General features: G+C 44.1%; 1 protein-coding gene across 2 annotated transcripts in view; it reads right to left on the minus strand.

The window, feature by feature from the left end:
- Positions 1-229: 229 nt before the first annotated feature.
- Positions 230-25,776, minus strand: part of zmp:0000000760 (collagen alpha-1(IX) chain) — a 35,328-nt gene continuing 9,781 nt past the window's right edge. For both annotated transcript variants that reach the window (XM_035399689.1, XM_035399688.1), the window contains 24 exons: positions 23,626-24,019; positions 22,858-22,935; positions 22,655-22,750; positions 22,491-22,544; positions 19,028-19,081; positions 18,133-18,186; positions 17,984-18,037; positions 16,707-16,760; positions 15,528-15,581; positions 15,375-15,428; positions 14,614-14,667; positions 14,472-14,516; positions 14,340-14,393; positions 14,150-14,203; positions 13,985-14,038; positions 13,246-13,317; positions 13,115-13,150; positions 8,099-8,143; positions 7,776-7,808; positions 7,265-7,411; positions 6,226-6,402; positions 3,934-4,024; positions 2,184-2,261; positions 230-874 (listed from right to left, as the gene is read on the minus strand). In XM_035399689.1, coding sequence (XP_035255580.1) covers positions 669-874; positions 2,184-2,261; positions 3,934-4,024; positions 6,226-6,402; positions 7,265-7,411; positions 7,776-7,808; positions 8,099-8,143; positions 13,115-13,150; positions 13,246-13,317; positions 13,985-14,038; positions 14,150-14,203; positions 14,340-14,393; positions 14,472-14,516; positions 14,614-14,667; positions 15,375-15,428; positions 15,528-15,581; positions 16,707-16,760; positions 17,984-18,037; positions 18,133-18,186; positions 19,028-19,081; positions 22,491-22,544; positions 22,655-22,750; positions 22,858-22,935; positions 23,626-24,019 — 2,092 coding nt within the window. In that variant the 3' untranslated portion in view covers positions 230-668. The remainder of the gene's footprint in view (positions 875-2,183; positions 2,262-3,933; positions 4,025-6,225; positions 6,403-7,264; positions 7,412-7,775; positions 7,809-8,098; positions 8,144-13,114; positions 13,151-13,245; positions 13,318-13,984; positions 14,039-14,149; positions 14,204-14,339; positions 14,394-14,471; positions 14,517-14,613; positions 14,668-15,374; positions 15,429-15,527; positions 15,582-16,706; positions 16,761-17,983; positions 18,038-18,132; positions 18,187-19,027; positions 19,082-22,490; positions 22,545-22,654; positions 22,751-22,857; positions 22,936-23,625; positions 24,020-25,776) is intronic.

The following is a 25,776-nucleotide window of genomic DNA, read 5'->3' on the forward strand; positions in this document are numbered from 1 at the left end:
TATTTTAGGAATAAACACACTAAGCTTCAAAGAGTGGGCAGTCAAACTGACCTTACAGTAAATGTTTTTTTTCCAAAGAAATTAGGAGGGAATTCTTTAGAAAACGATTTGGAGTGAATATGTGCATTCAGGAATACATAGTCTACTACAAACTGGAAGCAAGCTTTTCTACATAAAAAAAAAAAAAAAGAGCAGAGTTAACATCTGGTGCAGGAAAACAAGTTTGTCATCGTTTTTGAAGTTTTATTACAAAGAACAGTAATATTTTAAGACAATTAAGACTGTTGAGATCAGTTTAAATAAGACGCTGGATCAAATTAATAAACTACTTTTTTACATGGCTAGTTTTCAAAACTTTTCAACAGAGATAACATGTGGCAATGTTATTGTGAAGTCTGGAAGACCATTATGGTTTTGATATTCAATGAAAGGGTTTGTAGATTTAAGGTAACTCAAATAATTAAAATAATGTCCTCCAGTGTGATGGCTTTTAGTCCTGTGATAGAAGTCAGCTTGCATTATTTACATTGTTGAATGTAATTTTGCAGGGGTTGAATTTTTACCTTAAGAAATGCCTGCCTTTCGAAAAAAATTGAATATGTAACAAAGAGGATTCCCCCAAACTCTCGCTCCCCCTGAGCATCCTTGAAAAGGTTTTCTTTTTGTCTCTAAGGGCGTCTCCTCAGTGGCCGGGGCGCCGGCTGTGGGATCTCATTGGCTGTGGTGTTGATGAGGTCACACCCATGGGTCAGGCAGACGCCAGGGACCCCAGGCTGCCCAGAGTGGCCCCGCTGTCCGGGCGGACCTGCGTGGCCCCGATCTCCTTGGCGACCGGCCTGCCCATCGAAAGCCCTGCCAGGTCTTCCCCGCTTGCCTGGTAATTGGGGTGTGAGAAAATAACAAAATGATTAAAACAATACAATTCAAATTAATCAAGGCGTTTCAGTTTCATTAAGATTTTGACATCACAATATATCCTACACATCCAGGAAGTCAGTTATTTGTTGCAACACTGTTTATGTTTCCAAGTAAAACCGACTGTTTTGGACAAAACATTACCATCATAAAAAGACATGAAATCTGCCAAATATTACTGCTAACACTATCCAGTAGCTCTTGTGTTCTGTGACAGTTTCTACAAGAACAAAATCAAGAGCAGGAATTATGCAGAACAAGGCTGTTCTTCCCTGTTATCTGCACTTCCTGGCTGAGCAAGAATGGAAGAAGCCATAGGGCCCTAACGTTACCAGTCAGGGTGCAACTGTCAAATGCTAGCGGTAACTCAAGGTGCTGGCAGATGTCAGTAATTTGGTGACACCAGGCTTTAGAGCAATTACCACGGCTGTAAAAGAGGCTGGCTTGATAGGAATAATTAACTGTAACTGTGGGTGTGAAGAGGGTTTGGTTTCATGATTGCCTCATTTCTTTCCCTTAAAAAACAGCGAGTTAGCACAACAGCCAACTGTTAATATTGTTAAGCCCGCAGAGCGAGCGCATTATGACTCTATAAACCATTAGTCGTCATATCGGCGACTCATAATTTTCATGTTCATACTTGTTTCCCCATAAAAAATGGAAAAAAATATGTTTTCCATTTATATGCCAATGCATTCATATGTGCAGTGCATTCACAGCACCACTAAAATAGCACAATGAGTTAGCAATTTAACCTGGTCTGGGTTGGTTTAAAACTCAAACACATTGTTGACCACCAAACATGCAGGGTGTTGCATATTTCAAGTGACACTCCCCCTCCTGCGACTTCACAACCCATGCTGAAGCAAACGGGTTTACTGCAGGTCACAAAACTACCAAACCTGGCGTAAGCCACAAATATTCAATTTTCAGGAGACAAAACTAGCAGTTCCACTTGCGCCCAGCCACAGTTGTGCTTACCTTGTCATGAAAATAGGGCCCATTAGAGCTTACTTCTCTTCTTTTATTCTGCTGTATAGATTCCTTACAAGGCATCATAATGCACAAACGCACATCAGTAATTAAACTTCATGGCCCTGTGATTGGTTAATTAGTAATGGAAGCAGAATTACCCATAGAGCCTGTGACTGGTACATTAGTAATGGAAGCAGAATTACCCATAGAGCCTGTGACTGGTACATTAGTAATGGAAGCAGAATTACCCATAGAGCCTGTGATTGGTACATTAGTAATGGAAGCAGAATTACCCATGGAGCCTTGGTTTCCCATGTGGCCAGGTAGTCCATGGCCTTTAGCTCCTTTGTCCCCTCGCTCTCCTCGATCGCCTGAGAAGCAGACATGATATCCAATTAAAAAGCCGCCTCAGTTTGGATCCACCCACCAACTCCCCCCAGGTGCATACCCCCAAGGTAGGAGACTACTAAGTTTTTTCATAAGAAGACAAGTCCAGACTTCACATTCTTGGTATTGAGAAACACCCCGATACACGTTGCATTTGATTAACAGTCACCATGTGCATCCTTGAGATCATCTCTGAAAACGTGATTAAGACGGCTTGTAAACAGTACCGTCTTTAACTGGCTTGGCACAAGGATGGGGCTGTATCAGTGATGTCACAATGACCCCCTGAACAATTCGCTAGAGTGGGCATAACCGCATAACCGCATCACGATATGTGGCTCAAGCACATCGACATTCTGCCTTCCTGACTGAGCCACACGTTGTGATCACTAATGATCGTGTTCTTTTCTTTCACTGCAAACAGTTTTATTTTTTTTCCCCAAAGCTTTCACTTTATTAAACAGATGTCATTAATTGCGTTTGTTATTTATTTTTAAAATGTTGCTTTGAAAAAAAGTGCCAAAGCTGAACAACTGCACAACAGAACAACAGACAAGCCCATAATGCAACAGTCTGCTTTTATCCCCCCACCATGCAAAATGAGGGTGTGCCAGTTTACCAAATGCGAGTAAGATACTTTATTGCGCATGATGAAATTTGTGTTTTTACAAGTGCTTCTTAAATCTGGACCTTTGAGGGTTTACCGTGAGAGCGGAGAAGAACATGAGAAACAGACGTACAAAAAGATATCTGGAGACCTGGGATTTCCATGGGTCTGTCTGCCATTTCTACAGTTCTGAGCTTTTGAGCTCCACAGAACGCTTTTAAGTTCCTGTCAGTTCATTGGTTTCATCACTTAGAACTTCCTAAAAACTGGGATTACACCAAGTTTTTAAATTTTTGAATGTTTTCTAAACTACACACATCAAAAGTAAATGCAACCTTCATTTGTACTGTATAAAACTAATTTGACAGAAAAAATGTCAGTTAGTCACATGAGAATTACAGGGCTCTATCTCCCACTGAAAAGAGGAGAACGTTAATCTGAGACCAGCGATGTAGGATTACACAGTCAGAACAGACACATTTTATGTCCTTAGTTTTCACAGATAGTGTGTGTAGTGCAGTAATGTGTGTGTACCAGAGCATGTGTTTCCAGCAAAAAGCAGAAATCATGCAGCGTTTTATTATGCTCATATGGTACGGGCCTGTTCTGGACATAAATAAGCCGTTATTGTTTGGCTGTTTTCTGTACTGATGCTTCTACCCCTGCTGAGCGATTTTTGGTGAAAATAATTCAGTGCAGCACCCCTTGCAAAGAAGCTGTCACGCTTGGCAGAGCACTATGAAGAGATGAGAAATAATTTTATAAAAATGATTTTATATTTATGCTCAGAGGAGATTTGTAGTGGGGTGGGTGGATAGAGAAGCGTAGCTAGAGTGACAGTTTTGGCACAGATGAAGAGACAGGATGAAACTCACTATTTTGTGTGACTACGTAACAAATATATTAACAACATAACATGGTAAGGACACCTACTTACTGGGAAAGTACTTGACACTCAATGCATTAGAGACATTGCATGTGATCTGCAGACCAGTAGCTTGGCGCATGTCACACCAGTGCTGATATGTCACACAGAGGTATAGGCTCACCTGGTGCTCCTTGCCTTCCAGGGTCCCCTGCTTCACCATAGAATCCCTGCTGTCCGACTTCCCCTTCCACACCATCAGTTCCTGGGTCACCCTGAACCACCCCAGAGAGAGAGAGAGAGACACACTGAGCCACCCAGAGAGAGGGACACACTGAGCCACCCAGAGAGAGGGACACACCGAGCCACCCAGAGAGAGGGACACACTGAGCCACCCAGAGAGAGGGACACACTGAGCCACCCAGAGAGAGGGACACACTGAGCCACCCAGAGAGAGGGACACACCGAGCCACCCAGAGAGAGGGACACACTGAGCCACCCAGAGAGAGAGAGACACTGAGGCACCCAGAGAGAGAGAAACACTGAGGCACCCAGAGAGAGGGACACACTGAGCCACCCAGAGAGAGGGACACACTGAGCCACCCAGAGAGAGGGACACACTGAGCCACCCAGAGAGAGGGACACACTGAGCCACCCAGAGAGAGGGACACACTGAGCCACCCAGAGAGAGGGACACACTGAGCCACCCAGAGAGAGGGACACACTGAGCCACCCAGAGAGAGAGAGACACTGAGCCACCCAGAGAGAGGGACACACTGAGCCACCCAGAGAGAGGTCATCTCACACTACTGCCAGGTTTTGGAAGGACTGCTTGTCTGTATTACATACTCACTCCCCCCCCCCCCCCACTTGCATTTTCCTCAATAAACAACCCAGCTTTGCATGCACTGTTCTGAAGAGAATCTCAATAATAATATTACTCAAATTATTCATTTCTTTAGAGGGATTGAGTGTTTTTTTTTTTTTTGGGAGTCTACGGTCCAAAGGCTGAAGTTTTTACAGTAAAAAAAAAAAACATTTTTATGGCCCCTTTTTACATCGTAGTCCCTTTTAAGTCTGTAGGTTTTCTGAACCTTTCTGAGCCTTGGCTAGCTCCCCAGCATAGCATGTTTAAAGAACCTGAGAGAAAGGTCATCCTTGTGCAATAAATCCGTTTCACTGGAAGAGAGGAGGAACCGAGCCCAAGGCCTGCTCGACACACATCGAGCACCGCGCCACACCACATTGTGGGGCTCCGTGACCCCTCCCTTTGCTCCTCCTTCCCCTCCCCTTCTCTCACTTGTGCTCCCAGAGATGTGGAAACTGTGAATGTTCCCATTCCAGCCTACACTGCCAAACACTTTCAGCATTCAGCTTTCCCCCTGAAGCACTCGGCACTGTGCAGCCATTTCGCTTGGCTGTAGAGGAGAGAGCAATAACGTATGGCGTTTTGGAGCACCCCCCCAACCCCCACCCCCGCCACCCACATGTTCCAGGGGGAAAGGCCCCGATAGCTAATGATGCTGAAAATGACGGTTCTCTAGCCCGTACATGTGCCTGTTCTGTTGACACAGAGAAGTTTTCCCCTAGTAAAAGAACTTTAAATAGCGAGAAACAGCTAACTTCACATAAAGAGATTATTTAAAGTGTGTTTCCACATGGACCACAGCTAATGTTGGAGGCTTGTTTGCCTTAGGAAAGCTGAGAAGGACAAATTGATTTTAGCTGTCTGTTGTGTTGAATTGCATAGTGCTCAGCTGCATCAATTGCATCCAATGTGCTGCTTAGGTGTAAGAGTGGCTGGGTTGCATTCATCAATTTTGCTTTGAAAACATTTTTTACAAGCTCTCCAGCCTCTTCATTTTGAAATATTTGATTCACTTTTAGAAATTAATTAAATTATGTTTTAGCCCCAAGTTACTCATTTGGTAGTAAGAGTGGAAATGTTCTTTAATATGGATTGAAGTGAGACCTCCATTAGAGCTGTATATACAAAGTTGTATCATGTATCACTTGGCCTCAGTGACTTGGGAGTGAATGGGAGGAGTGGGAGTAATATTTCCATAAAACACAACACATATAAAATAATGAAGAAGGATACAGGAACTGCACAGAAAATCTATCTTGTGGGGGCAGAACATTCTGGGGCAGAGGTTCCCAACCCTGTACCGTCCTGTATATCTGTATTTCACCTCTAATTTGGCACCCCTGATTCTACTAGCAGCTCAATGAGATCTCTAGCTGTTGAAATAGGTATGCTTTGTTAGAGTAAGAATGAAAACCCAACAGGGCAGTAGATCTCCAGGAACAGGGCTGAGAACCACTGTACTGGAGACTAATGAGAGTCAAGGAAAGGAGAGAGCTGGGCTCCAAGCAAAAATAACAAAGGTGGGATTTCAGCCTTTTTCTCTTGCCAGAACTCTTCATGGTCCTCTGACCGTGACTGGATTTTGGGCTCTGAAACAGGGGAACTCACAGTTGGTCCGGGGGGGCCCTTTTGTCCCGGCGGGCCGGGGGCGCCCATGGGCACGTCCCCGTACAGCGGGCACACGGCGGCGCACGTCCTCTTGATGGAGTTGGCGAAGGTGGACATCTGCTCCAGGACCACCCGCTTGCAGACCTCGATCACGTGCTGGGCTGGAAGAGTGGGACCCTGCGGTGGAGAAACGCCCAAACGGGACGGGTCACGGGCTCGTCGAACGGCACCGGAGCGCAGCACGACCCGCAGGGGGAAGGTTCTGCCCTTTGGCCCGTAGAAGAACAGCAGTGTTAAGCATTTACATCTGCGCAGAACAAATGCGCCCCGTCACTCACAGAAAATAAAACCTGTTTACAGGGTATTTATGGCACCACAGCGACGATGGTGCACTTTATATTCTCAGCAACCCAAGAACTGCCACTTGTTCCAGCTTTCTCTTGGATACCACGCTAATTATCACACAGGCTACGCAGTTCTTGGTCTGTGATTTCTGGGTTCGGATCGACCAGTGCCAAGTGCCCATGGTAACAGAGTCCACTGGCGCAAAAGTTCGTTCAGTAAGCGTGTCATTACCGCTTAACCTGCCTCTGACCCCAGCCTGATGAGTCTTATTGGTCATTACCTCTGAGCCTGTCTGTAACCCCAGCCTGGTGTGTCTTATTGGTCATTACCTCTGAGCCTGTCTGTAACCCCAGCCTGGTGTGTCTTATTGGTCATTACCTCTGTGCCTGTCTGTAACCCCAGCCTGGTGTGTCTTATTGGTCATTACCTCTGAGCCTGTCTGTAACCCCAGCCTGATGAGTCTTATTGGTCATTACCTCTGAGCCTGTCTGTAACCCCAGCCTGGTGTGTCTTATTGGTCATTACCTCTGAGCCTGTCTGTAACCCCAGTCCAGTGAGTCTTATTGGTCATTACCTCTGAGCCTGTCTGGAGTTTCCCTCGCTGCCCAAGCCACAGTGAATCATTTTTTCTTATCACATGAGGGGATCCCCAAATCAAAGCTATGGACCTGCAGCAGGTTATAATGGTACTCACAGGTGGGCCTGGGGGCCCCTGGAATCCCGCTGGCCCCCCGTCTCCTCGGACACCTTTGCTCCCGACGGGGCCTGAGCGGCCCGGCTCCCCCGCAGAGCCCCTCTTTCCCCGGAGCCCCTCCACACCCCGATCCCCACCGTCTCCTTCCTGGGCACAGGAAGAATGCAAAGAACCTTCAGCTGTAATCGGTCTCAATATTCTAACGGCTGCGTTTCACAGCTTACAGCACCGGGGCTATTCCCCATCGCCATGACACCACATGCCCCTCCCACCGGCACCCCAGTCCTTACTCTTGGGTTTGATCTGTCTATTTCAGGGTGTTTAGCTCAAAGAGAAGGCTGCTCATAGCAGTACACTCCATTACAAATGAACATCTCATGCTTGATTCATACTGTAATTAATACAGAAGATACCAGGTGTTTTTAAATAAAACACAAATGAAGAGTACCAATCAGCCGTGTTTATGCAATGGAAAAGGTGAGAGCCAATCAGATCTCTCGAAAAGCCTCACCTGTCCCTTCGGTCCCTTCATGCCCGTCTCACCCTGTGGAAAGAGGAACCACATGAATCCAAAGAAACAGCCACATAAGAACACATAACAGGAACAAAGTATATCAGCCATTTTGGCTCACTTGTTACGCACAAACTAGCCAGTATCCAACACGGCACCAAGCCTGCAGGAGAACATCCCAGTGACTAACTGCATTATCTGGCAAACTACAGGGCTTCACAAACCCAAAACGGCATCATCACATAATCCACACTATAGATATAGCTACAGGTATATTCAAATACCAATATACATTAATGAAGAAAATAACAAAATTGAATTACCTTTTCACCTTTAACACCTTGGATTCCTTGAAGACCCGGATTACCCTGTATAACGCAGTAGGAAAAAGTGCATTACTGTACATTCTGTGTGAGATGGCCTCTTATTAGTTTTTCAGATGCTTGATTAAAATTCAAGAATTCATGTGTGTGTGTGCGCATGTGTGCACGTGTGTGGGTGTGTCCATGTGTGTGGAGGAGGGGGACAAAATGTGTGTTCATAATTAGTGCTTCCCCTGAGCTCCTGGCCTCTCCTGTGATGCACAGTTAATGTCAAACAAACAGGTTTCTGAAAAGCAGTGGGTTTGTTTGCTCAAACAGCCACCCCTCTACCACCAGCACAGCACAGTCAACCTGCCCCTGGACCCCTCTACCACCAGCACAGCACAGCACAGCTAACCTGCCCCTGGACCCCTCTACCACCAGCACAGCACAACACAGCTAACCTACCCCTGGACCTGGACCCCTCTACCACCAGCACAACACAGCTAACCTACCCCTGGACCTGGACCCCTCTACCACCAGCACAGCACAGCACAGCACAGCACAGCTAACCTGCCTCTGGACCCCTCTACCACCAGCACAACACAGCCAACCTGCCCCTGGACCCCTCTACCACCAGCACAACACAGCCAACCTGCCCCTGGACCTGGACCCCTCTACCACCAGCACAACACAGCCAACCTGCCCCTGGACCTGGACCCCTCTACCACCAGCACAACACAGCTAACCAGACCCTGGAGAGCCACTGTTCTTTTCATCATCCAAGCCTTCTAACCATCAACCACCAACTTTTCATTGAAATGCTAACAAAACTAAGTGGCCAGTAGGATTTAAGTTCAAGTCAGTTTCTTATCCTGCCATATTTATCTTAGAAATTTAAGTAATTGGATAGTTGTGTGAACAATATGGCAAATTTACTTTATAACAGGGTAACAATATTGTAATAAATGTAGGAATGGCTGTGTAATGTTTTTGTCTAAAAGGGAGTGCCTTCATATTTAAATCCATCAGCACACTCTCATACTGACAGCCTGATTGGTGTAGGATGTATTTATGAAACTGAAATAAATCCCCAAAAGAAAATGAATGTCATCATGCTAACAGAAACTGATAGTATAGCACAGTACACTTATCTCTGCGTTATTTTGTTTTATTTTCCATGCAGCAACCTCTGAATTATAAAGCAAATCACAGCCAGTGATGTCAGATTTTGTACCCAGTTAGTTATCACTAATTATTATGAACAGTTACAAATGGTAGTATCATGTGTTTTAAAGGATTCATAAGAATTTTTTTGCTCTTCAGCACAAGGTCTAGCATCATGTCAATGACAACCCTACAGCAAAACCACCTGTACAAGGCATTCACTCTACAACACTATCACACACGGATAAGTGTGAATGGGTCGAGTGGGAGTAATGTTTTCATAAAAACGCAGCACGTAGCGCTCGATGCTGAAAAACGCAGCACGTAGCGCTCGATGCTGGAAAACGCAGGTGCTGCACAGAAGATCTAGCGCATCACGGTCTGGGGGCGGAACATTCCAGAGATTAAGAGAATCAAGGGGAAGGGGTGGGGGGGTGGGGGGGAGGTTCTGGCAAGAGTAACATACTCCTACCCCTCCTCATCACGGATGCACCTCAGGCTTTTCTCTATACAGTTGCATATGGGATTCTGATGAATGGCTTCCTCTTGGATATCATACAGTCTTCCCCTACCCTGCCTGTTTGCCAACATTTTCTTAGGTTGTCTGGCCAAAAAAAAGTGGAACCGATAAAAAGCGAATTTACATGGGTGTTGGAAGAAGACCTGCCGTGTGTCTGTGTTCGCATTTCCTCCCGTTCTATGGTAAGATTCTGCCTAAAAGCAAGAGGTTATTAAATGATTCTACAGCGCTTTCCATTTCATAATGACTTGAGCCTTGGTCGAGACTAGTGTCTTCACTGAAACGTGTTCTGTGACAAAATAAGAACATAGGAACACAAGACAGGATATAATGGATTAAGAACAGGCCATCCAGCCCCAATAGACTCGTCAAGTTAAGAGTATCAAGCCAGAACACTCCAAGAACCAAGCCAGAACACTCCAAGAGCCAAGCCAGAACACTCCAAGAGCTGTTTTCTGCAGGAGTGCAAAACATTTGTGTACTGCATGTGTCCTTATATACGTGTTACAGTATCTTGATAAAGTGTGTGAATGTTTCTCTGTAATGTTCATGATTACTGTCTTACCAGCCCAGGGACTACGGGTGGAAATGAGCAAATTGCTATAACCCGGTACCTTTCTCTCCTTGTTTTATGTAAGGTTAATGTTCTATGTACACTGTCCCTGTTCAAATAAACTAAATGAATTAATTTCTCACGTGTCTGTTATGTTCATATGACTAATTTCTCATGTGTGAATGTGTCTCTGTAATGTTCATACAACTCATTCCTCATGTGTGTGAATGTGTCTCTCTGTACTGTTCATATGATTCATTACTCATGTGTGACTGTCTCTATAATGTTCATATGATTAATTTATCGTGTGTGAATGTCTGAGTGCTGCAGAATTTTAGCTGTCAATCAGATGGAGACTGCAGGACTGGAGGCTGTTTCTGTAGCTGTAGTGTGATGAGCACCATGACCCCAAGCTCAATGCCAGTCGATTGCACCGCTCTCCTCCTACACCAGTTTTCTCCAGGAAGAATGAGTCTCTGTTATGACACTCTTTGCACTTTAGACCCAAAACCTCCCAAAAACAGAATATACTGGCTGAATGTTTACTGGTTGATTGCAAACCACTGTGTGTCTAAATGACACAGCCAATACCGTATTTGAACGACTCATGTAATTGGTGATTTCTTAATGGAGAGAGCACTCAATAGTATAACAACGACTAGAAAACGGACAAACTGGTCAAACACTGAGCTCTACTATGGAGAAGGGACTATGGACACAGCACACTGGGACTCAAAGCCCTGGCTCAGCCAGGAGAACTGGATGATCTGCCCTGGCACCAGCTCAGTTTGAGGAGTGTACCGGTGGACTGTGGTCCTGCCACATAATGCAGTATGAAGCACCACCAGCGTTGACAAAGGGGCTGCAATAACCAGCTGTTTGAGTTGATTGTTGAGTTGTGAATTATAGCAATAGGATAATGAAGCCCGAAATAGGAGGAGCTACTGCAACATGCTCCATTTGAACCAATCATAGCACTCTTTTCAGTGTGTAGACAGTGAATAGCAACACTTACTTGCATACTATGCAGGATTCTTACTTTGAAAATATTATAAAATAACCATGCTAAGGCATTTGTACCGGCAATCTCTGTCTTTGCATAGTTTCGCTGAATGTGTGCACCTTTACCTGAATTTGTTTTTCTAAAATGTGTCCTGGACGTTTCTGCGTGTGGCACTGTTTTCTATGTGGGGAGGGGTGGGTGTGGCTGCAGACACAGCGAAGCAAAAAGACCCTACAGGGGTTGGTCAAGAACGATAGATAACTGTTATTGCTTTTCCTCAGTGGCGTCAGCTGAAGTTAGCCAAGGGGATGAAAAGCAATGCATAGTCGGCTTTTTTCTGTTGGACCTGTTAAGTAATGTTACCAACAGTGTGAAGCAGGCTACAATAAGAACTTTTTCGACATTGGAAATAAAAATAATTTTTTTTTTTTTTTTAAATGACCCTTTTTGAACAAGAGACAAACAAAAAGACGCAGTGTTTTGAGCTCGAACATCAAGGTGCGTGCATGCCCCAGCACCGTCTGCAATTGGTCCATCCAAATATCACCTGATTGGTTGCGTCACGGTTGGCTAGCCATGGGCAGAGTTCAACTCTCCAGTTCATTTCACCACTGCATAGTACTGTGGTTGTGGGAGCATTTTCTTGGTTGAGCGAATGTGTTGCTCCTTTCTCCGCCACACTATTGAACAACTGACAAGCTTTGATGCAAACTGCTCAATTAATCGCTATCAAAATTAATTTCCCATATAATCACATAAAATAATTCATTGCAATCATGTGACAAAGTTGATAATGACTTCAGAGTGAGAAGGTTTAGAACGCCAAGGAGATAATGCCTCCGACATATTTTTATGAGTGAGATGTACCAAAATTTTGTGCGGTCACTGACTGAAGAAAAATTGAAAATACTGCACTTTGTATTTCAACTACATTTTCCATTTTGAGTTGTCTTATTTTGCACATTTTAGCTATTTTCTCATTGTGACTGTAATGCACCTGGATACATTTTTCCCATATCCTATGCAACAACACTGCTATAAAAAAACCACAATGTAGAAATACAACTGTTGAAATGAATTCAGTTGTGTCATTCATGTCAACAAAATTGTTTTGCAACATATGGTTTTGTAATATTTATTAAATTGGGCTGCTGTGGGCACAGAAATTGATGCTGTAATGCTAGGAAGTAAGCAGCTTCAAGTGACATAAAACAAAGTACACAGTGTTCACGGACGGTGGTTCATTTTAGAAAGGTTTGCACGTCATTTGGAGTATACTGCCTACTTTAGTGCCTACTTATAAGCCCTCCAGTTCTTATGCTTATGCTGTGTTAGCTTGCATGTTCCCTGCCCTGGATGTTTCAAACCACTGTCCATCATTTTGGAAATTACTTTGTTTTCCTGCAAACATTAATTTATTTAAAATTTTTCCTACATGAATTCCCTACAGGATTTGACTGTAAATCTATCTTGAGTTATTTTGTAAAACATGTTCTTTTGGACCACATCATATTGTTTTGGGAGACTTTAAACGCGATATTGGCAACAACACTTCAGAAAATTGACTGCCGCAATAATAAAATATTAATAAAATTTGATGGTGAGGTTTTGTGAAATTGTGTGTTGACGTGTAAAATGTACTCTCCTCCCCTGTGTGATGAAACATCTGATGAATGTCGCTTGTGTTTTGGCTGATGAACCTTCCCCTGAAAAGCCTGCCATCTTTTGCAAAGACGTGGAAACAAATGCTAAAGATCCTCAACACAGCGGAGGAGTGGAAGCCGTCTCTCTTACCTTAGGGCCCTGCCTCCCAGGTAATCCCACGTGTCCCTGCGGAACGGGGGAAAGGGCATGTTTTAGTACTTTGGGCAGAACCCACTCTCACTTCAAAGGGGGGTCTGGGGACGTTAATCGGGTGCGCTTACTGTGGGTCCTGGGGGTCCGATAAAGCCCGGTCTTCCTGGCTTGGCGGCCGTTCCCTTGAATCCCCTCAGCCCCTGAAGAAAGGAAGGAAGAGTTCATGAATCGACAGTAGGGGGCGGGAGTTAATCGACCTTGACCTGTCCCGTTTCCTCCGGGGGAAGCAGGCGCACGCCCACGTCGCCCTGGAGACGCGGGGAACGGCACGGTCGAGGGGGTTCCAGTGCAGCGGTCCGCCGCAGAGATTTAGGGGCTCCACTCATAAGAACGAGGGTTCGAAGGTTCAGCTCTTTATGTTACACAACAGTACATTACATTTATTTAGCAGACAGTCTTTTCCAGAGTAACAAAGCACCTATGTGCTTTTGATAGGTTTAAAAGAGAAACGGTAACTACAGAGGAGAGCCACTAACATGCCTAGAGACAGCAGAGGTGGAGACAGACAACTGGAATAAACTACTATTATCTTAATCAGTCATCCTTAAAAAAACATTCAAAAATGGCATGACACATGTTCAATTCATCTTTCAAGCTCTAAGAAAGGAGTCTTAAGAGGTAGGCCTCAGGTTCACAGGTGGAACTGTTATTATGTTCTTGAAAAAGTGACTTCCCCTGCATTGCTTCATTGCATATCCACATGCATAAGCAGACAAGAGTAAAACTTACAAAAATAACAAAAGCTGTGTCAGCCAGCCTAATGTCAGAAGAAAAAGAATAGGACCAGAGAATTTAAAATCTACTTACGGTCTGTCCCTGTGGGCCCATGTTCCCAGGGGGTCCCCGAGCTCCTTTCTCTCCCTGTGGAAAACAGAGACTTGTACCTTTAACACGTCGCGTTTCCCAAAATCAACAGTCGGCAGCCACCGTGGGAAGCGCATTCTATTCTGTAAATACGGAGGAGTCAGTCACCCTCTCTCCGCCTCGGCCGGCTCTCCCGTCTGTACCCTGAGGTCCCTGGTAGGCCTGGAAACAGGAGTAAAAATAAAAATATCTTGAATGAGTGGATGAGTGTTCCCACACCACCCTACACAGTCCCCACAAAAGAGCACGTAGCAGTACAGTAAGACGCTAGTTTCTGTGTGTAATGAGCGCCGCCTACCTCAATTCCTGGGTCTCCATCTCTTCCTGGTGTCCCGGGATCTCCCACAATGCCCTGCAAACACAGTAACGTTACAGCTTATTTTTCGATACAGCTGATATTGTTTGTTTGGCTTATTGTAGAATAACTCACTTTCACTCCAAAAGTGCCTGGCTTCCCCTTACGTCCTTGGATGCCCTGGCATGGAGAACATGAGATAGAACGTCATTTTGGAAACATGGTCAGAGTGGTCTGGTGTGCAAAAAAGGACAAAGAAAAAAACAGAAGTATTTACCGGCTTCCCTTTCAGTCCTGCTTTTCCAGTCTCTCCTGCATCCCCAACAATGCCCTGTCAAAAACAAACGTGTCACATATCTGGGGTGGGGCTTCAGTCTGTTTTTAACACAGTGGCTAATAAAAATCCTCAAACCAGCTTGTCTATCACTTTGATTTCCAGGGTGCCACTCTCCCTTTTGATTGGTGCAGATAGAAATTCAAATATTAGATATATACAGCCTGGAATATGCACCCTAGTGTACCCTTGAATTCAAATAAAATATTCAATAGTCCTATTACAGTGTGTAGTGTTTTGGATTGGATTGCAGACAGTCATTTGCTTAAGGGCATACTATGCTGCATTTTTTAGCCTTGCTGTGGTCCTGTGTTTACAATCAATGAAGTCTCCTCCATCTTCAACCCTGCTCACACCCCAAGTTCCCACCTAATGTAGCTAGCTGAATGGCTAAAAGTTTATTTTCAGATTATAGAGGGCTCAACAGATTCAACTCGGAATTGTGGTTGTTGAGCTGTGAGATTGCTCAGTTGGGGGTCACTGTGACTAATCTCTTATCCTGGGGTGATTGGTGGAATTTGCATCCTGGGGCCACTTCCAGTAAAGACCCCTCCTCTACTGGCCCAAACTCTAAACAGCCGACTACATTTAACCGTGAGAATCGAGGGAAGGCACAGATCTACCATGTCCTGCAGGATTAGCGTGCGCTTTGGGGGCTTTCAGTATCATGTTCTAGAAAAATCCGGGAAGAAGCTTTTAAATACCTGACGTCCCTGGGGCCCTTGAGAGCCCTCGGGGCCCAGAAACCCTTCTTCGCCCTGCAGGAATAAAAGCAGGATGAGAACGACCGAAAGTTGGGCAGGACCAAAAAAAAAAAAGGAGAAGGACAGGCGAGTGAAGAAAGAACAAGACGTTACCTTCACTCCCTGGTACCCTGGAATTCCCTCATATCCAAGAGGACCTCGATCCCCCTTTAGAAAAGACAGCATGGGTAAGAGCAGGATTTCCTGTCAGTTGCTGTTTTAAGCATCATTCGCTCAGCATTTTCTTCATTTTCAAACACCAGTATGCTCTTCTGTGGAATCCATCAGCACAACAGTCCTCCTAAACTAATTCACCTAATGAATGAATTACTAAATTGCCCACAAGCCAAATGTGTCCTCAAACCCATGCATGCAATTGGCCGTTTGTCAAATTTATGACTGACACTGCAGTCCACCTATCCCTGCTTAGAAATGGTTGCCATATACAACTTTTTTTGACATCTAGCTACAACCCTGTCTGCAAAATTGTAGCTGAGAATACAGCAGTATGCAAGGGGGAAAAAAATATAAGAAATAAACTAAAATAAGATATTATTGATAAGTTGCCAGAATAGTTATATATATAGCACATAATTAGGCTATGTAGGTTCAATCTCCAACAACGGTGTAGCATGAATGGGGCATAGCCCTACAGGTAGTGAAAGTTTCACCAATGTTAGGTCACACTAGCTCTAGAAGCATCGCTAACATTAGCGAGCTCTTCTTGGCCTACTTTTATGCAACCCTTGCTGTAGTATTGTTATTCCAACAGCTATTCAATAGCTAATCGAAAAAAATATTTTCCAGCACTTCATCAATGGAAGACCGAAAGATGCCTTTCCCAACCCTGTGGATGCAAGGTGTAAGGTTACCACACATTAAAATAAATTTTAAACAAAAGCCTGTTAAAAAGGTGCATCATCATTTTTCAGTATTTCCACCATGTGATGTTTTTCCTATGTATGCTTTATTTACGATTGCATCAAGCCAAACTACTTTTTTAAAATACTGGATTATACTTCCAAGAACCATCTGTGATGTCTTGCGGTAATTCACTCAAGCATAAACTACATCTTTTATCGTACATAGCAACAGTCGCTAAGGAGGGCAGGACTTGTAGATATTTAAGTCAATTGGTTGTCATGAGTTCATCATCAAAAATAGATCTACGTGCAGATGACAAAGGACAGGGCATTGCATTGAGTTGGAAACAAATTAATTCTCATGTTATAAGGCATTTATGGAAAGTTCCGGGGCCTTCTTAAAACGACAGGAAGTGAGGGACAAACTCACCACTTGACCCTGTTCACCCGTCTCTCCTCTCTCTCCAGGAGGTCCCTGCACTCCCTGTGAGGAGCCAAAGAACAGCACTGATGAACAGAAGACTGCTGAACCCTTGCTACATGCTGAATGACAAAACTTTGGGTCACATATGTACAGGCATGTACAATCCAGACAAACCGGCAGGATTAATCTGGCACTGTATTTCACTGCGCTCAGTACAGATGTAGGGAGCCGAAGGAGTTTCCAGCCAATGAAAATTAGTTTTAGTAGAATGACTGACACCTATGCTTATGATTTATTGGTCAGTCTACCCGTTTAGGTTCAAGAATACTCTTCAGTGTAGTGTTCTCCATTCCACAGGATGATTTCAAACTACGGTTTCTACAAAATGTCGTTCTATCATCCAGGTAATGTAATAAAAAAAAGGAGTTAATTCATACATTTTGTTTCAATGGTTTCAGATCATAAAAAAATTTGCAGGACAAGGTCAATTGCACATGTGTTTATTACAAATACAGACTACTGTTTTAATCTACCATGGTTTGAAGACTTGCATTGCAGAAAAGTTTTGCATTTCACTGCAAACAATTTCGTTTTTAAAATGGTTTTAAAAGGTGTTTCATTTAGTTTCAAGCTATTGTGACATCAGACTTCTACCTGCACCTAAAAGCAAATCTGGATGGTTGGATAGAAGCTTCAGTGATTGCTTGTTTTTACAAAAATATCAAAAATTGTCTATGGGAAAATTACATGGCCAGAGATACTTCCTGGGTCCAGCTTCTGGAATTACAGCCAAACTCCACTTCACCTCTGTAGGAGGCCAGAAAGGGGATGGGCTTTGGCTCCAGAACGGCATAACTTTGGGTTTCTAAAGTGATTCCCCCAAGTGAAGTTTCCTGTTACAGTGCCCCAGGGCGTGACATTTAACAGCAGCCTGGACCACAGCCTTGAGAGAAAAGATGACTGGAAGCAAACAATGCTCTCAGCTGGTTTACATATGCTTAAAATATCATTTTCTCTTCGGAACACCTGAAAGTGATTTTGTTTTCATTTTCGTTTTCTATTCTGTTCCATGAAAAATTTGTTTTGTCAATTGTTTTTCTTCCCTGAACCATTTCTAATAACAATTATTATTGTTATCATTATCGTCATCATTATCGTCATCGTCATTGTCGCAATCATCATCATCATTATTGTTGTCATCATTATTATTATTGTTTTTGTTATTATTGTTATTGTTATTATTATTATTATTATTATTCCACTCATGATACAGCAGGGCTCACCTTGTACCCAGCAGCTCCTTTCAGTCCTTTGAGGCCCTTGGGTCCCCTGTCGCCCTGCGTGATAAAAATACTGTCAGTTAATGACACCGAACGGAGGGAGGCGGGGCCACGTCAAAGACAGCCAATGACATCACAGCAGGCTGGGTTACCAGTCGCCCGTGGAGTCCTCTCATGCCCTTCTCCCCTTTGATCCCAGCGATGCCCTGAAACACAACACAAGGCAGCCATTTTAGATCCAGAGCAAGGAAACAGCGAGTACTGTAACTCAAGGGTAACAGCAGGGTACTGTATGTATGTGTGTGGCATCTCATGTGTAAGAGCTGAGTACTGTATGTATGTGTGTGGCATCTCATGTGCATGAGATGGGTACTGTATGTAATTGTGTGGCATCTCATGTGTAAGAGCTGGGTACTGTATGTATGTGTGTGGCATCTCATGTGTAAGAGCTGGGTACTGTATGTAATTGTGTGGCATCTCATGTGCATGAGATGGGTATTGTATGTAATTGTGTGGCATCTCATGTGCATGATGGGTACTGTATGTATGTGTGTGGCATCTCATGTGTAAGAGCTGGGTACTGTATGTATGTGTGTGGCATCTCATGTGTATGAGATGGGTACTGTATGTATGTGTGTGGCATCTCATGTGCATGAGATGGGTACTGTATGTATGTGTGTGGCATCTCATGTGTAAGAGCTGGGTACGGTGTGTGTGTGTGTGTGAGAGAGTGTGTGAGTGTGTGTGTGGTATCTCACGTGTATGAGCTGGGTACGATGTGTGTGTGTGTGTGTGTGTGTGTGGGTGGTATCTCACATGTATGAGCCGGGTACGGTGTGTGTGTGTGTGTGTGTGTGTGTGTGGTATCTCACATGTATGAGCCGGGTACGGTGTGTGTGTGTGTGTGTGTGTGTGTGTGTGGTCTCATGTGTATAAGCTGGGTACGGTGTGTGTGTGTGTGTGTGTGTGTGTGGTATCTCACGTGTATAAGCTGGGTACGATGTGTATGCTGGGTAAAATACAGAAAAGCGTAAGGGGGGTGCTTACCTCAGGACCAGTCTTCCCAATTACTCCATAATCACCTGTGTTTCCTCTGACTCCCTGAGAATAGAGAGATCCTCTGTTAGAATATTAAAGAATAGAATTACTTTATTATCAAAGTAGAAAAGTGTCTTTGGCTTTCCCTCCGGTCATAAAAAAACCCATGTGAAACAGTTATCAGGAACATGGAAGTGCCCTTGAACAATCTCCAGATAACATCCTCTATCCAAACACACATTACATCAACTATTTAAATGGGAAAAGGAAAAATATTGTTCAAAATGTTGCCCTTATGAATGCATACACCAGCTGCACACAATGTCTATTGAGTGCCTTAAATATGTGCATATGAATATCCATACATATGGATTTGTTTAAACTTTAGTAATCACTGGGGATACACAGCCATGATCTCCTACTGTAATATGTCTATGCATGTAAAGGTATTTGCCATTGGGGCATGCATTGTGAGTCTGTCAGTTTGTAACATTGTCCCATATGAAGACTGCCTCATAGTGAGATTGTCCCAAAGTACGATTGTCCCATGGTCAGAATGCTCATCTGGGGATGATGTTGAACTTGGCAAAAAAAAAAACCCTGTATGAAGACATCCCGTCACTGTTTCTGTATGAGCTACACATGGTTCTCAGCCATATGCTGGTATCTGTTGATCTTTTTCTCTGTGAATGTTACTGATCTCTGGGAAGATTTTCCCTTCATAGAAAAATAAACTTGCATATGAAATCTGATGCAGCCACATCAGTGCTTTAGAGTATTTTGCTCAAAGTGCATTCAGTGTGTAGAGATACCCATCATAGTTATTGTGAAACAGAGTTTGGGAATTGAATTCAACAGTGTTTTCATTGCAACAGAAGATACTCACGTGTAACCCTCATCCTAAGGATCACGTGTCTCAGTATGAATGAGTCTTAGCCTGTACAGGTGAGATTATATTCTACACATTCTCCGTGTTCTGTTTAAGCTCCCTGGTCAGCAAAGGCACACTGACCAGGAGTGACCTCAGCCCTTTTGAAAAAGCGTAGTTAATACAGTCTCCTCAAAGAGCAGTCTCCACACGGTCCGTCTGGGAGAAACTATGACGCTTTATTTGCAGGCATGACCGTGAACTTCAAAGCCTTTATATTTCAGTAGGTCAGGAGACTGGGACCACCCAGAATGGCAGCAGTGTGTGCATGTGTGAGTGCGCATGTACGTGTGTGTGAGTGCGTGCGCGCATGTACGTGTGTGTGTGTGTGTGTGTGTGTGTGCTTTTATTTTACATGTGTATCTGTGCTTGCCTATGTTTCCATTCTTGCTGTGACAACAGACCTCTCACTAAGGACTACAGAGCACACATGAATTGCAATATCTTCATGTCTTCTCGATTCTGGGCTGCTATTTGTTTCTAGTGAAGATAGAGATAAAATAAAAATGATAGACTCCCTGCTATGTTAGGGGGGGCCTGATTGTGTGTTTAATAAGATTACAGTCCATCACAACATTCCGTGCCACAGTGAACTGGAACTACTTTAGAGAGAGACAAGATGTGCTGAAGCACTGCAGTGGAAAGAACAATGCTTCTGGCCTACAGCAGTGAAGAAAGATGGAGCTCATTAATGTATACGAGTACTTTGGTCCTGACTCTAAAATCTATTCTCTTTAGTAAACCTGGCCTTAAAGAACGGTCTTTCAAGGTATTAAAAGGCTTTAAGGCAGGGGTGTCTGACTTTGAGGGCCACAATGTCCGCAGGTTTTTGTGGCGTCTTGTCTGACCTACAGGATTTGAACTTGAGATCTGAGGACAGGTGACAACACTAATTTTCTGGTCCAAACACATTGTAAAGAGGAAGGATAAATGTCAGTGTTTGGCTACGGGTAGAAAGCATGCCACTTCCTTTATTAGTGAGCACAGTTAATGGCCATTATAAATCAGTGCTGACATATTAAACTGTACAGTGGCACCGTAAGGTAGCAGCATGTGTCTGCTCTCACCCTTATGCTGCTGTAGTCTCCATCATGAATGATGGTGTCCGCTACCATGGGGGATGAGTTTATTTTTACTATGTTCAAATGCATCTAACAAGTCTGTGTTACAGGACCTAACAGTGATGGTTTAAACCATGGCTGCCAAACTCTGTTCCTGGAGATCTACCGTCCTGTAGGTTTTCATTTCAGCCATAATTTGGCGCACCTAATTTTACTAATTAGTAGCTCACACTCAAACCTCAGTACCACACACGTCGTGACCATCCTGCAGACGTGAGGAGCACTCCATGGGGGTGCTGCGTGTTGGGTTCCATGCACAGGCACAGCTTTGCTGTGCAGAAGGTCATGAGTTCTAAGCCCTACACTGCACTGATTATTTATCTGTTGACAAAGCCTGCTTTGGGTCTGCCAGTTGAGGATCACCTAACACCTTCAGCTTTGTTTTACAAGCAGAATGTAGGATCACTGTTGATTTCAGCCACCAACATTCTGGACAAATCCTCTATTTTGAATTTTTCTTGGCTTTTAAAAGTAATCTTGATTCTATAGTAGAATACAGTAATTCATTTAGTTTGGGAAGTGGGCAGTGGCAATGATTGGGGGCTTGGTGTGAACTTCAAAATTCTAAATTGTGAACTATGAACGCGAACTAGTTCATTTTAATCTGTGTGAACTGAACTTCGAGCTTGCTCTTGTGAAGTGTGAACTTGCACAACACTGTTTGAATCTCCCTCAGTAAATAGGTTCTTATTGGCCGATGGGCATGAAAGTTATTGTTGGAGGCTGTTCTCATTACAGTGTATCTCCTGCCCAGAACATACTAAGATAATGTGGGATGCCCAGTGCCTCCAAATCATTGCATTGTCTTTGCAAACTGAACTGAAGAATAATCTAAATCAGGTCATTTTGGTGCAATTTTGTTGCCTGATGCTGCTAAAGGTATTAGCGTAAATTAATGTGTTGGCTTCTGTCTCAGGCTTTCCCGGTTGCAGAGTACTTGTTGTATTTCAATGAAAGGGCCGTAACTGGCCGCAACTGAAGGGATCTCCCTGCTCTGGGAAAAATGGCAATTATGCAGGACTTTGTTTCATTTGGCCCTGAGTTGAGTTTCAGTGCAGATTTCAATATTTTTAATCTCACAACCAGGCGGTGCTTTCGGCCGTCAGGAGGTTCGGTGTTTGCAGTCTCCATGGAGACTCGCTTTCACCTTCCTTTCCATGGTTTGGTCTCACGGGTGAGACTTTCCACAGCTTCGCTTCCTTACACCCACAACCTGGGCTTTCCCCAGTCCTTGGCTCATCTTTTAGTCATTACCTCCCTTAAATGGACCAACAGCCTACATTTCCCAGAAGACCACCCTTCACCCCATTAGTGAAAGTGCCAGTCAGCCTATGGCACCAGAACAGGGGAAATCCACGCTCATGTTGATCTGCAGTGAAGCTCCATAGAATAGCTGAGCCAACGCTGAACAGACCAGACTCACCCATTTACCAACTTTTCCTGTGTCTCCTGTGTTGCCTGGGAGACCCCTGTGGCCCTACAGAAAAAGACATCCGCCATTAGAAAGGGTCACCGGGTTAGACTGCACACAGTTTCCACAGTCAGTTATGATCAGCACCATTTTGGAGAAAGAGGGCCGGCTCTGACCTTTGGTCCGGGGGATCCCTGAACCCCGGGCTGCCCGTGAAGGCACCGGCAAGCGGCCCTGTTCCCCGACAGGCCGATTTCGGCGTAACCCCCGCACTGCAGAGAAGGGAAAGAGGTACACAGGCGCTGGGTTTAAAAAGCAACCGACCCCGATACAGAAAGAGAACGGGCTTGCTGCCCAGAAGGACGAGGGTCGTGTTTACCACGTTGGAGAGCTCGCAGCAGCGCTCGGAGTACGCCTGGTCTGCGTCGCACGACAGCACCATCTGCTGGAGATCCACCTGCAAGACACGGACAAGAGCTGAAAAAATCCATTGTTCTTACATGTGCTTTTAATAGTCCTAGTATGTTTGTCCCTCTGCGAATGATTATGCATGATTGAATATTTATTTTTTTAATGTCCTGCATATGTACAACCATTTTTAACTGAACTTTACAAAACACTTGAACTTTACTATGATTAGTGGTAGTAGTAGCAGCAGTACTAGTTGTAGTAATAGTAATAAGTAATATTAAATATAATAGTTGTGTTCTGTAAAGTTCAATTAACAGATATTAATTATAATGCAATTACATTTGTCATGTAATATTAATTAACTGCCCCTTAAAAATATAACCATTATTATTATTATTATGAGAATGTAATGGCACCTGAACAGTGAACAGACTATTGGCAAATTAGTAAAAAATTATGCTAGCTTCCGGGAATAAAGAAAAATATTAAAGTCTAGAACTGTTTCGATTCAAGGAATAATGACACGTTACAGATAGATTCTTCTTCGTCTGAGTGTATGTACATACAGTATAATAGTAATAGTAATAATAATAATGTCAATAATACTAATACTACTACTACTCCTAGTACTACTGCTAATAATAATAACAATAATAATGATGATAATAATAGTAATATTTTTAAAGGGCTATAATGTTTTATTGTTAGTTTTATTTTTATTTTTGGGTGAACTCACCGAGCCCCCGCGGTTGCGTGCGGCCCTCTTCACGATGGAGGTGTAGCCCCGGCGGATGAGGGGGCGGGGCTGGTCCACGGAGGCGACGCTGACCTCCTGGCAGTCCACCAGCAGCTTGACCTCCTCGCCCGCGGCGCTCAGCGCCAGCTTGTGCCAGCCCGCGTCGAACAGGCGGTCCACGCCGCCAAACGTCCGGCGCGTGGGGGCGCCGTCCGGCCCCGTGTAGAAGAACTCCAGGGCGCGGGCGTCGCCCAGCAGACGCACGCCCATTTGCTCCCGCCCGGACCTGTCGCTCACCTGCCACAGCTCCCATGAGCCTCTGGCTGCCTCCGCCGTCATCTTGAAGGTGGCGATGATGGAGAAGTCGGAGGGCAGGCCATCTGGGTACACCTCACTAAGACAAAGCATTATTTCACACAGTACCCCAGACCGTATGGGTACACCTCACTAAGACAAAGCATTATTTCACACAGTACCCCAGATTAAGCTCATTTATATGCTAACAACCATATAGCAATATAACACACACTACGACACACAAACTGCAAACACCCTCCTTGCCTATCATACACCTTAATACAGACCGACTAAGAAGCATTCACAGATTGTCTTCACTAATAACTGTATCACACCTGTTGATACAGTTTGATGTTTTAGTTAAACAAAATTTCTCTGCTAACTGGCATGTCTTTCCCTTACAGAAGGGTTTCAGTCGCTATTTGTTAGTTTTTCCATTCGAAGTATGTTCCTGAAGTTAACATGTTTTCTGGTAGATTGTTATTGTCCCTGTGTCTTCCAGCAGATATGCTGCCAGGGCAGATCTGATCTACAGTCAATGAAGGTGACGTTTTGAGTGTTCTTTCCACTCAATTTTGAGTGGACTTCCACCCAAATACCACCGCTGAAGACTGGTGAAGCCACAAATGCCACAGGTTATGACTGGCAGCGCAAACAGCAAATGGAATACTGGGCTACGGGCAATACCAGGGGGAGGGGTCAAAAGGGTTGGACCAGATTGGACACAGACAGAAATGAACCGCTCTGCAACACGTCGACAGTGCCACAGCACCTCCACATGGCATCCTTGGGTCAGGCCACCGCTACACAGGATCTCGGAAGAGCCCTAACCATGGACCGTAACAAGCAGATTATAAGCATTATCCAAAAACAGTATAATGCAATGAATGTGAAAGAGGGGAACAAGTTGAAGAAATGTACATGAATGTGGAAGTGAATGTGAAAGTGATTATATAAACGTGTACAGGAATAAGTGTGGGAATGTGGTCAGAAGTATGGATTATCAAAGATGGGTTTGCCTACAGGAGTGTCTGGATCACATGGAGATCATCACCTCGGACCTCGATAGAAAAATATCTAGAGAAATGATTGGTGCAATCGTAAGATCATGCACCGTCATTTAAAAAAAGCATCTTATTATCACTAGATTACAGGGAAGTGTACTGCTCTATTCCTGGAGGAGGAGGAGGAGGGTCTCTGGTGGTTGTCAAGACCTTATTTGGGCAAACAAAGGGAACTGTGGGTGTGGAAGGCTTGCTCAGGATTGTTAAGGGAAGCCCAAAGAAACATTCAGGGAGAATCTGCTTAACAGTTCTCCTGATACCATAGTTACTGCCTTACAGAATCATTTGGTTATGTGCTTTGTTGGTAACCAGGTTCATGTTTATATTTATTAGCCTTAGCCAGCATGTGATCCTGTGTTCAGCTATAGGTAATGAATTTATTCATATTTGCTCTCAGAGTTATTGGGTCTGAGAGTTAGGGCCCTGGTTCCTCACCTGGGGCTGGGTGCAAGCCTCAAGATTGAGTTTCTAGTAACTGGTTCCAAGTCTTGACGAAGACTCAAGATTGAGCTCCTGAAAAGCAGATTCCAAGTCTTGGGGAAGCCTCAGGATTGAGTTTCTGAGAAGCACATTCCAAGTCTTGAAGAAGCCCTAAATTCTGACTTGGTTAAAAAATCTGGAGATAGAGTATCTAAGATTCCAAGTCTTAAAGGAAACCTCTGAGTACTGAGTTTGGAGACAAGTCTCAAGATTGAGTTTCTAGAAACAGATTCTCAGTCTTAAGGGATCTCGGAGTACCAAGCCAGACAACGTATTATATAGAGTATATAAATATCAAGTATTGGACCTC

Source organism: Anguilla anguilla, chromosome 18 (assembly GCF_013347855.1).
Source record: "Anguilla anguilla isolate fAngAng1 chromosome 18, fAngAng1.pri, whole genome shotgun sequence".
NCBI lineage: Eukaryota > Metazoa > Chordata > Actinopteri > Anguilliformes > Anguillidae > Anguilla > Anguilla anguilla.